Source organism: Erinaceus europaeus, chromosome 7 (genome assembly GCF_950295315.1).
Source record: "Erinaceus europaeus chromosome 7, mEriEur2.1, whole genome shotgun sequence".
In the NCBI taxonomy this organism is placed as follows: domain Eukaryota; kingdom Metazoa; phylum Chordata; class Mammalia; order Eulipotyphla; family Erinaceidae; genus Erinaceus; species Erinaceus europaeus.
Genome location: NC_080168.1, coordinates 55,837,163 through 55,849,494, shown reverse-complemented (window position 1 = coordinate 55,849,494; position 12,332 = coordinate 55,837,163). Strand labels below are relative to the sequence as shown.

The following is a 12,332-nucleotide window of genomic DNA, read 5'->3' as shown; positions in this document are numbered from 1 at the left end:
GTCTCAGACTTGAGAGTCTCTTTGCATAACCGTTATGCTATCTACCTCTTGGCACTGAATTATTTTCAATGGACAAATGTTCAGGCTATCACATGCATATATGGTTATAGACAAGAGCCTAGCTCCCTCTTTAGGTTCACATATAGAGAAACATTGAATAGGGTATGAATTATATAATTAAATTAAATTAAAAATTTACATATAAGTGATTATGTAAATGTACAATTAATGAAATTTATATTTAAAGTTTAAGCTACTTAATCAGTCAAATCTAGCAATATTTTCCTTCATAAATTCTGACATTAGTGATTAAAAATAAATCCATTCTAACAAAATATACTTTGATAGTCATGTGCTTTTCCTAGTACTTTTATAGCTTCATTGTATTAAATATTTTATTTTTAACCTTTCTGAAATGTGTTGTTAAAATTCGGAGGCTCTAGCAGGCCAGGCTAGCTTCACGGGCGGGTAACAGAGATGACCAGAGACATATGGCTGGGCAGGAAAGCTGTATTTCTTTATTCAGGAACAACGATTCATAAACTAACCCAAACTAATCACCAAACAGAACTCTCTTGCCTCTTTCCCCCGCGGCGGCGCCAAGCACTCTCGAACTCTGGAACTCTCTCGGGGTTCCTTGGGGCAGGGACAAGCGGGCCCACGAAACTAGCAGGACTGAACCAATTTTCTTGGCAGGGGGAGAGCTAGAACAACCCAATGTAAAGCATACAACAGAAATGTATCCAAAATTTTATTTTATTTTAAAATTTATATTAGTAACTTAATGGAGATTTTAAAAGTCACAAAATTACAGGGGTACAGTTCCACACCACCTTCTGTCCCTCCTTACCCATCCCCCCCAAAGCACACACAGTAGATAACAACTATAGTTCTCGTGAAGTCTGAGAGAGAGTTTTCAGCTAGATATATATTTTTAATTCATGTATTTCAATTCTATACATTCCATTTGTGAGCAAAATCATCCAATAGTTGTCTTTCCCTCCATACTTCCCTAAGCATAATCAATCACCTCAAGTCTCATCCATTTTGTCCTAAAGAGCACAATATCGTCTTTTGAAAATTGAGGTGTATTCTACTGCCCCATACCATTTTTATCCAGTGATCTGTGGATGAACATTTAGCTTACTTCCAAAATTTTAAAAAGCCTGTTGCAGTTACAGTTAGTACCAGTTGGCTTGCCTTCTTATAAAATACATGAAAAGTGTCACTCAACTGCAAAAACACAAAACAGTTATATGAAAATGTTTGACTTAAAAAATTTATTGCATCAAATACCCTTTCATTGTTTTACATAAGGAATTGTCCATAATCGAAGTGTAAGGAGAAAAGATTCTAAGCTATGAAACACAGGAAAATAGCAATTGTAAAAGACTGATGTTGATTTCTCTGTCTCTTCTGTCCATAGTTTGCTAAACTATCTTTGACAGAAAAAAAAAAAAATCCTGCTTAGGTGATAGAGGGGCTCAAAGATGGGTAAAAATACAAGTAGTTAATGAATAATGCATGTTTATAGCAGTGGTCAAATCATACTGTTTCCTAGTGGATACCATTTTTCTTCATTGAGCAGGACACTACTGAGTTGGATGTTAATTGCTCCCACAAAAGTGGTGTTGCTCTTGACAATTAGCATTAAAACATGTCCTTGGAGCTCAGTGACTTCCTCATATACCACCTAAAAAGGAAAAGAATAATTAAGATATAACTCATAGATGCTAAGATGCATCCTTTAAGAAACATTGCTTTTACTAGAAATACTTCATTGTTAATATCTTGTACCATAAAATGGGCAGGGTAATTTTGTTGGAATTTTCATTTCTAAGTCTAAAAAACTAAAGGTTCTACTAATGTAATGGAGCTTGATAATGTCATATATATCTAAGAAGCTTAGGGTTTACCCTGATTACATTAATAATTGTCCATCCCAAGTTTAATAAAATTATAAATTATTTTCTGTGAAGGAATTAGTGCTCTTCCCCTTTTAACTGTCCTTGAATTTATTGTGCCACGCAGGAGTTTGAGCACTATCTTTCTTTGTTGGAGGCTAATGAGGGAAGCAAACCAATCTCCATCATTTCCTTATGTTATCTGAATAACAGCATTTTAATAACAGCATTTTCTTCTACATGTGAAGAAGTCACCATATTTAACTTACTTAAAATTGTTTATTTTTTAATTATAAAAACACATGCTCATTTAATAAAATAAGGGAGAAGCAAAAAAGCAAGAAAAAAAATCTGTATTGCACCATAGGGAGATAATTACAGTGAACATTTTAATGTTCTTTTTGTTTTCTATATATATAATCACTTTTTTAAAAAAAAAGAATCTGAGCTGTAATTATGCTGTATCTAGAATTCCGTGTCTTGTTCTTTTTCACTTACTAGTCATCTATTTTCTAAAAAGAGAACTGTTCTACTGGGGTTAATAATATCCAGGAAGAAAGTCAGAAGCATTCCCATCAAGTGCCTGTGGTGATGGTGGTGGTAGTACTATCACGAAATTAGTTATCCATGAGGAAAGGAGGAGAGAGCTAAGAGTGTAAATCCACCAAGGTTGCCAGGGAAACTGTAAGAACACATTTTAAAAGGACCTTTATTTGCTGCTGCAAACTTGTTTGCTTTTTATAGCCAAGCTACAAGAGAGAAAGAAATGTTTCCTATATATGCAAAAACATAAAATTAAAAGAAGCAGCAGCAGCTGAGGAAGCCACTGGAGAGGGAGGCCCTCTGAAGTGTTCAGAAGGCTCTAACAGTGAGTGTGGGAGTAGTTTCTGGTCCTGGCACCATATTCACATACCATATATGAGTTTGTCCAATTACCACTGAAATTCCCTTCAAGATCCATCTTTAGTTGCTTAGAACAGTGATCTATCACATAGTCCAGTCAAAGGGCCTGAGATGCAGTCTAACACAGGAGTCCATTATACAGGGACTTAGGATAGAGCTTTTCTTCTAGAATGTTCTAGACAGGAGATAATCCTCTCTTTTCATAAGGTTGCTAATTCAAGTGAGTCCCTGTCACCTATTGAGTTCTCTTGGCATAATGAAGAAATCAAAGGGTAATTAAAAAAAAAAAAATCTCTAACCCTTCCAATGTCATTTATCTTCTTTAACTACAATGGGATGTGTAGCCGAGTTTGTGAGTCAGTCGTCAGTCTCTCCTCCTTCCAGGAGTCCCTTACCCTTCCAGGACTTCAGAATAGGTTCCTTTCCCTTTTCTATACTGTGGCTATTGTGAACTGTCTAAAGTAGCCCCGAGTCTCCTCCACTGACACATTCAGCAGATGAAGCATAGTCTATATTACAGAGAAAATAAAAGGGCCCATGAAAAAAATCATCTGAAGTGAAATAAGATAGAAGAGAAAGGATGGATACTGAATGATTCCACTCATAGACAGAACTCAAGATACAAAGCGAGAGAAAACACAGGCTGAACCCTCAGTTAACTGTGACTTGATTATATTAGATGTCAGGACTCTAAAGGTGGGAAGAGGGAGATGGTGAAAGGGGACTGGGGACTTAGTATCCTATGGTGGAGGAACAGGACAAGTTGGAGGATCTGGTGGGCTGATAACTATGATGGGAGATATGAAAGGTATATCTGCAGTCACAGTGGCTTTAGAAATCAATGTTTCCCCCAGTAAAGTGAGCTAAAAGTAAATAAAAGGAGGGAAAAGAAAACAGAGAGGCCCTAAAATGTTACTATATTTTTAAACAGAAAAGTGAAATGACTCTGAGAAATTAAACCTTTGGAAAAGTCTTCCTTAGGAATTTCTGTGAATCATATAACTATGTTCTAAAGTTGTAAATTTGAAAGAAACATCAATAAATTGTATGCAAGTTGCCAAATGTAGATCTGTTTCTCATTTGAATAATGATGATAATAATATTTACCTTTTAGCTCAATGGTGATAGAATAAGCTAAGTAATGCAGAAGCCTGGCTTGGACCCACCAATAATAAGCAGAGATTTAAAATATTGCTATTTCTTGTTATTTTGCATTAGTTGAGTGGGACATTTCCAGACATAATTGAGTCTCCCGGGCATTTTGCAAGCCGGCAATCTAAAGAAATAACTTTAGAAATTGGTTGTTTTCCTGGTGAAAATATAAACATTTGAATTGAACTCCAAAATGCATGTTCATTTTGACCCCCATCCATGCTTTATTATGCAAAAAGTACTGTTCTTTAAAGGAACTGATTTTATAAATGTGCTATTGTGTATCATAGATGATGCGTATGTATATAATTGAAAACATATAATTGAAAACATACAAACTGCATTTGTATGTTATTAAAAATAAGCAGTAATTTCTATCTGCATTGAATAGCTAGATAATTTATTTTTATAATTTTTAAGATATTTATTTTGAATAGAGGCAAAGAGAAGTTGAGAAAGCAGAGATAGGAAGGGAGGGAGACTGTTTTTTGATACAAGAGCTTAATAAATAGAGTGTATTTTGATTAACTGCAGTAGAACAATGATACAGGAATAGAAGTATGTCTAGGCCTTAGGTAGGAAGAGGAGTGAGGAGGCAGGGTGTGAAAAGGAACAGTCAAACTAGGAGGAGAGCAGAGGGGCTAACACCTTAGAGGATCAGCCTTGAGTAGGGCCAATATGGGCTTCAGACTCAGGTATTTCTGGACCTGAATTCTAGGAAAAAATTGCCTTTTTTTTTCTATTTTTATTTGATTGGACAGAGAGAAATTGAGAATGGGAGGAAGACAGGGAAAGAGAAAGAAACCTGCAGCCTCACTTTACTACTTGTGAAGCTTTCCCCTTGCTGCTGGGGAGTTGGGTCCTTGTACACAGTAATGTGTGTGTACACTCAACTGGGTGAACTACCATGCAGCCCCTCTGTCTCCATCTAAAAAAGTGATTTAAAGTATGTAAATCACAGAGAATTTTCCAGTTCTACCCATTACAATATTCTTCCTATATAATCTAATAAGATACTGTTTGAGAAAGGAATATAATTTGCAACATAATTGCCTATAACAAGGTAATTTTATTATATGCCTGAGGTTTTGAGATCCTAGGTTCAATCCCTAGCACCACCATAAGCCAGTGCTGAGCAGTGCTCTGGTCAGTCTCTCTGTCGCTCTGTTTCTCTAATGCTATATACCATTTAAATACTGAAATTAATATTTTAAGTAATAATTCTATCATAAGGTTTTTTTTTTTTGTTTTTTTTTTCCCCCGGAACACTTCTCAGCTCTGGCATATGGGTCTTGCAGGGGATTGAACCTGGGACTTCGTAGCCTCAGGCATGAGAGTCTATTTCCATAATCGTTATGCTATCTACCCCTGCCCAGAATCTTTTTTTTTTTTTTTTCTTAACCAGATGCCAACGGTTGTTAGGAGGAGTTAGAGAGGTGGCTTTGGAGCCAGAATCTCAGCTCTGCTTCTTGAAAACTGGGGAACTAGGAACATTTCCATTATTGGCTTCACCCACCTAGAGCCTAGCTAGGCTTGCCCTTGAATTTGTATATGAGTTTTTTGGGGTGTGTGTGTTGTGGGGGTGGCTGACAAAAGCTGCTGGGGCTCACTTTGTGAAGTGTCAAAAAGACAGGCTTCTCCCTTTATAAAAACTTTAGTATCTGAAGGGCAGATACTAAGGGGGCACTTGACAGTGCCCCTGTGAAGATAGAAAAAGAGGGAGGGTGGGAGGGTGAGGGAGGGAAGAAGGGAGAGAGGTGGAGAGAGAGAAGAGAGAAATAAATAAAAATGGAAAGAGAGGGTCTGGTGGTAGTGCAGTGGGTTGAGTGTACTTGGCACGGAGTGCAAGGACTGGCTTAACCATCCCAGTTCGAGCCCCAGTCCCCCACTTGCAAGGGGATTGCTTCATAGGTGGTGAGGCAGGTCTGCAGGTGCCTGTCTTTCTTTCCCACTCTCTGTCTTCCCCTCCTCTCTCAATTTCTCTCTGTCCTATTCAACAACAACAGCAGCAATAACAATAACAACAAGGGCAACAAAAATGGCCTCCAGGAGCAGCAGATTCATAGTGTAGGCACTTAGCCCCAGTGATAACACTGGAGGAAAAATAAGTAAACAAATAAGTAAATAAATAAGGAAAGAACTGTTTCCACATAAAAAATACTTTAGAAGACACTGGTGATACAGTGTTTCTATGTTCTTTGAGTTCTAAGAGATTTATGTAAGGAGAAGGGGTCAGGGTCATCCCTCTCCCACTTTTCAGACTTGCAGAGTTGTAGCAGTTTGAGAAATCCCAGCAGATGTAGTCCTACTTAGGAAGCAAAGCAGGAGAGAAGTTCCAAATAAGGTAAGGGCCAAGTGATGGCTTAATTGGGCTCCCCAGAGAGCATATATAAGTTGTGGCTGAGGATGCACAGAAATAATTGTGGGCTTGGCATAGACATAGGGCCTCAGCCCCAAGGGCAAAAGAAACTAAATAAGTATTAAAAACAGTGCTTTCCATTTCTTATAAGGATTCTTGTAGTGATACAGACATAGTGAATAGTGGGAGAGAATTTCAGATACTTTGACTTTTGTTTGCAAAATTTAGGCTTGATCCTGCTTTCTACTGTACTTAAGGAAGCTTTAGTACTGTGGTGTTTTTCTCATTCTACTTCAGCCTGGAGTAAAAACAAAAGCTTTAGGGGGTTGGGAGTTAGCTCATCTCATAGGACATATGCCTTACCATGTGCAAAACCTTAAGATCAAGTTCCAACAGCATACAAGAGCACCACAACACTGAAACACTGGAGAAGGTGCCTTGGACGGAGGAGGAACATCACTGTGAAAGCTGCTCTCTCTCTCTCTCTCTTTCTCTCTCTCTCTCCTTTATCAGTTTGCCTCCATCTGAAATGTAGAAAGAAAGAAAGAAAGAAAGAAAGAAAAAAAGAAAGAAAGAAAGAAAAGAAAAAAGGACCAGGACCAGAAGTACTGGAATTGAACATTAGTGAGCTTCTGGCAACACACACACACACACACACACACACACACACACACACACACACACCACAGAAGAGAAAAAGTAGTTTACAAACAGATAAAATTGTATAGTCATGGGCCCTTTGGAATATACCTAAAATAGACCTACTAGCTATTTCCAAAATGGAGACCTCAAACCTTCATCTGCAATATTCTTGGCTTTAGGTTCATGATTGGTCAACAATTTGTTTGGCTTTATATGTCAACTCTTTTTTCAGCCACCAGGTTCCAGATGCTAATATGATGCCCACTGGACTTATGACCCTACCAATATGTCCTGGAGCCCCACTTCCCCAGAGCCCTGCCCCACTAGGAAAAGAGAGAGAGAGGCTGGGAGTATGGATTGACTTGCCAACACCCATGTTCAACAGGGAAGCAATTACAGAAGCCAGACCGTCCACCTTCTGCAGCCCATAATGACCCTGGGTCCATGCTCATAGAGGAATAAAGAATAGGGAAGCTATCAGGGGAGGAAATGGTATATGGACATCCGGTGGTGGGAATTATGTGTAGTTGTACCCCTCTTGTCCTGTGGTTTTTGTCAGTGTTTCCTTTTTATAAATAAAAATTAAAAAAAGAATTTTTTTTTTTTTTTTTTTTACAAATTACACATATATGACTACAGATTGGTATCCATAATGTATTAAGAATCTTCAAGGGTGGGGGAGATAGCATAAAGTTTATGCAAACAGACTCTCATGCCTGAGGCTCCTAAATCCCAGGTTCAATCCCCCTCACCACCATAGCCAGAGCTGAGCAGTGCTCTGGTGTTTCTCTCTGTCTCTCTCCCTCTGTTTTTCTCTCTCAGCATTTCTCTCAAAAATAAAATAAAATATTTTTAAAAAAAGAATCTTCAAGATTGACATCAAATGTAAACTACTCAATTAGAAAGTTATCAAGACACCAAGATACACCAAAAAATCGGTACAAGTGTGAAATAATAATAGAAAAAAATGTATAGTAGTTTCTTACAAATAAAGATGCCACTGCCATATCTTTTGATACTTATGCTATCTGAGGTTTTATCCTACAGAAATTGTAGTCTAGGCTCACCACATGCCCTCATGCATGCAAGTCCTTCACTTTACTGCTGTGCAACGCCCCAAAATCCTGTTAAAGAAACTTACACTTCTATGCTGTGATTACAACTAATGGTGAAAAATAATGGTGAGGGGCTGGGTATCAGCACCAGGTTAAGTGCACACAGTACAAAGTTTAAGGATCCACGCAAGGATCCTGGCTTGAGCCCCAGGCTCCCCACCTGTAGGAGGGGTCGCTTCACAAGTGGTAAAGCAGGACTGCGGGTGTCCATATTTCTGTTCCCTTCTCTACGTTCCCTTTCCCACTCAAATTCTCTCTGTCCTATCCTATAAAAAATGGCTGCCAGGAGTAGTGGATCCCTGGAGTTGGTGGTAATAATAATTAATAATAATAATAATAGTGGAAACATGCAGATACTTGGATAGATTTCTAAGATATTATGGTGAGAGAAAAAAGAAGCTAATGTCAAAATATCACACGCAAGCTTCCATTTATATAACATTTGAAATGACAAAAATCAGGTGGCTCTGTTGCACAGTGGATAGCACATTGGACTTCTAGTGAAATGACAAAAATCAGAGGGTGCTGATTAGAAGCCAGAGGTTAGAGAGAGAGGGGGTCTGTGGCTAGACCAGGGTAGCACCAGGAATCCTTGGGTGACCTCTCTTGTACCTTGGTGAAGGTCACACTAATATGTGCATGTGGCAAGAGTTCAGAGAACTAAGACATAAATGCATTTGCAAGAACACAAGTAAAATGGGCAAAGTCTTAATAAGGTCAGTATTTGGTATCCATGCCAGTTTCCTGATTGTGATATTGTATTATAGTCTTGCATGGTGTTACTCCTGGAGGAGAATGGTTTAAGGGCACTTGAATTTGCTCTATATTATTTCTAAGAACTGCATATGCATCTACAGTTGTTCCAAAACATTTTTTTAAGTAGTTGAAAATAATGTGGTGCCAAGAAATGACTCAGGAAAATTACTAAGTCATATTTTGGGCACTGAATGCCATATTTTGGACATGATCCAGTCAGCAGTGAGAAACCTTTGAAAAATTTAAATAGGAGATTAATAACCATGACGAATTTTGAAAGCCACTGTAGATAGGAATGCACAAGGTCTGATCAAAAAACACAAGACAGCAGGCAGATAGGAGACTATTCTAATGGGCAAACTCACAAGGGCCTCGGAGTGGCAATGGTACAGAGAAGAGATGATGGATTTAGGAGGCAACCAGCTGTGACAGTAGAACTTTCAAAGTGTGGAAATTGATTGGACATGGGAGTTATGGAGAAGGAGGTGCCATTAGGGAACATCTTTTGAGATAGCAAAGTGAGACGATAGCCTGATTTAAAAAATGCCTAGGAGACATTCAAATGATGCTAAATAGAAGGCTGGGCAGGCAAGAAACTTAGGAGAAAATGCAGGGCTTAAGGAACAAATTCAGAGGCAACTTACATATAGGTGGCATTTGTCATGCATAAGATAATTTTGAGAACTGCTATATGAACATGATATGACATGAAATCACATAACCCAACAAATGATACTTTAAAGCAGAAAATGACAGTGAAGGAAAATGAAGGAGTGGTAAGAGAAGATGAAAGAGATTTGAGAAAAAGTAAAATTCACAAAGCAAAGGTAGGTGTTTGGAAAGGAGGCAGAGCCAGTGGACAGTGCTGTTGTGGACCCGGGAGAAATGGGCCTGAAAGCTTATTCCATCTCCCAATTAGGAGTCTATTGACGCCATTCAAATAAATCAGGGTCAGTGTCGAATCCATATAGCACAAGGATTAAGGATGAAAAGGGACTTAATTGGGACTGAAAAAATAGCTCTCCTGGGCAGTATGTTAGCTTTTGCCATGCCAGGGTCAAGCCTAGCCCCTTCTAGGGAAGTTCCAATGCTATGATGTCTTTCCCTCTCTCTTACTTCTCTCTCTCTCTCTCTCTCTGTGTGTGTGTGTGTGTGTGTGTGTGTGTCTGTGAAAAGTCATCCCAGACCCTCAAAACCCTAGTAACAATGATAACAACAAGAAAATAAATAAAATGAAATCAAAGCAGGAGATGTCTTAGTTTGTGAATGTTAGAGGGGTGGGGAGGAGATGTGGATACTTTAGAGAGACTAAGTTGAAGAGGTTGGCTTTTTTATTTTTTTAAATAATGAACAAGACTGTTGGATAAGAGGGGTACAATTCTACACAATCCCCACCACCAGAGTTCTCCATCCCACCCCTTCCATTTTTGTTTTTGTTTTCCAGGATCGCTGGGCTGAGATGCTAGGGAAACAGAAGTACTAGTAGAGCAGAGGACTTGCATGCCTGAGGCTTCTAGCACCATAATGGTGGTCTGGCTTCTCTCTCACTCTCCCATGAAACACTCTTATAATAAATACATAAAAAGAAATTTTTTAAATAAAATATCACTCTGAGTTTAGGACCTAGTGGATCGAATTGTCTTAATAAAAGGAAAGCAAAAAAGTCAACTGAGCAAGTTACAGAGGAGATGGGGAAAGATAGAATCAAATAAAAGTGTAAGGTAGAGGATTGAGCATTCAGACTGATTAAGTGAATGAGGAACTATCATAACAAATCTAATTCATACTTTGTGTGTTGTACTTTCAGTGTTTAGAGGAGATCTTAATAATCTTTTGCTATAGACTAATTAAAGTAAGGTAAAACTAATAGGTAAGGAAAAACCAAGTAAAAGAAAGTAAGGTTGAGAATGTAAGATGAACTCAAGACTAAAGCTAATATGTAAAACAAATGCCAGATGCTCTTGGCCTCTGGCTGGAGGTTGGCCACAATTTGAAAGTCAGTTTTTTGTTGTTGTTATTTTTTTCCTTTATTGGTGGTGGTAGTGGTGGTGGTGGTGGTGGTGATGGTGGTGGTGGTGGTGGTGGTGGTGGTGGTAGGGGTTTAATGGTTTACAGATAGCAGTAAAATACAGTAGTTTGTATATGTATAACATTTCTCAGTTTCTACAGTACAGTTCAACCCCTTTTAGGTCCTCCTCTGCCATCATGTTCCAGGCCCTGAACCCTACCTCCACACCCCAGCCTTTTACTTTGATGCAGTATACTGAAAATCAGGTGTTAAAACAAGAGATTTAAAAGCAGAAAGGAAGAGTGGTGATGGCAGTATCATGCCCCCTAAGTTCAGTTCATACTTTAAAGTAATGGTAAAACAGTGTGGTATAAGAACAAAAATGGGACCCAGACAAATGGGACAAGTTTGAAAATTCAAGTCATAAAATTGCCCATATATGACCAAAGAACCAAAACCATTTAATGGGAAGAAAGAAGGCTTCTTCTACAAAAGGTGCTGAAATAACTTGACAGTCCCATGCAGAAAAATAAAACTAGACCACCACTTAACACCATACACAAAAATTAACTCAGAATGGAACAAAGACCTGGATATTAGACCTGAAACTACAAAATCCACAGAGGAAAATAATGGTGAAACACTCTGGGGCATAACTATCAAAGATTTATTCAGAGACTCATCTTTATGGGGAAGTGAAACTAAAATGAGATTAAATAAATGTGACTACATAAAATTTAAAAGCTTCATGTTGAAAGAAAACTCCACAAGGATAAACAGACAGTCCACTAAAGATATTTGCATGGCACACATTAGACAAGGGGTTGATATCAAACATCTATCTATAAAGAAGTCATACAGTTCAACAACAACAAATAGCCTAATGGAAAGGTGAGTAAAAGATCTGAGTAATTTTCTAATGATACAATGACCCACAGACATAGGAAGAAATTATTAGAGGATTATTAGAGAAGATTATTAGGGGATAGCCACATCACTTATTATTAGGGAAATGCAAGTTAAAATCATAATAAGATACCACCTCAGATCAGATCTGTTAAAATGACTCATATCAACAAACCAAGTGATGGCATGTATTGGAGAGGGTATAGAAAAAAAAAAGAAGTTTGGGGCTGGGTGGTGCACCTGGTTGAGCATATGTGTTACAGTGCTCAAGGACCCGGGTTCAAGCCCCTGGTCCTTACCTATAAGGGAAAAGGTTTGCAAGTGGTGAAGCAGGGCTGCAGATTTCTCTTTCTGTCTCTTTCCCTTCCTATTACCCCCTTCCCTCTCAATTTTGGGCTGTTTCTATCCAATAAATAAGTAAAGATAAAATAAAAAGTTTAAAAAGAAAATAGAAAAAAAAAAGGTTTGGTACACTATTGGTGGAAGTATACTTGTGCAACCCCAATGGAAATCAGTTTGGAGAGTCCTACAGCAAATAAAAAGGAAATACTTGGAGATCTAGCAATGCCACACCTAGGCATATATCC

The 12,332-nt window shown here is 38.3% G+C and overlaps 1 protein-coding gene across 2 annotated transcripts in view; it reads right to left on the bottom strand.

Annotated features, from left to right (window-relative positions):
• Positions 1-910: 910 nt before the first annotated feature.
• Positions 911-12,332, bottom strand: part of PIK3C2G (phosphatidylinositol-4-phosphate 3-kinase catalytic subunit type 2 gamma) — a 361,732-nt gene continuing 350,310 nt past the window's right edge. For both annotated transcript variants that reach the window (XM_060194432.1, XM_060194433.1), the window contains exon 33: positions 911-1,693. In XM_060194432.1, coding sequence (XP_060050415.1) covers positions 1,541-1,693 — 153 coding nt within the window. In that variant the 3' untranslated portion in view covers positions 911-1,540. The remainder of the gene's footprint in view (positions 1,694-12,332) is intronic.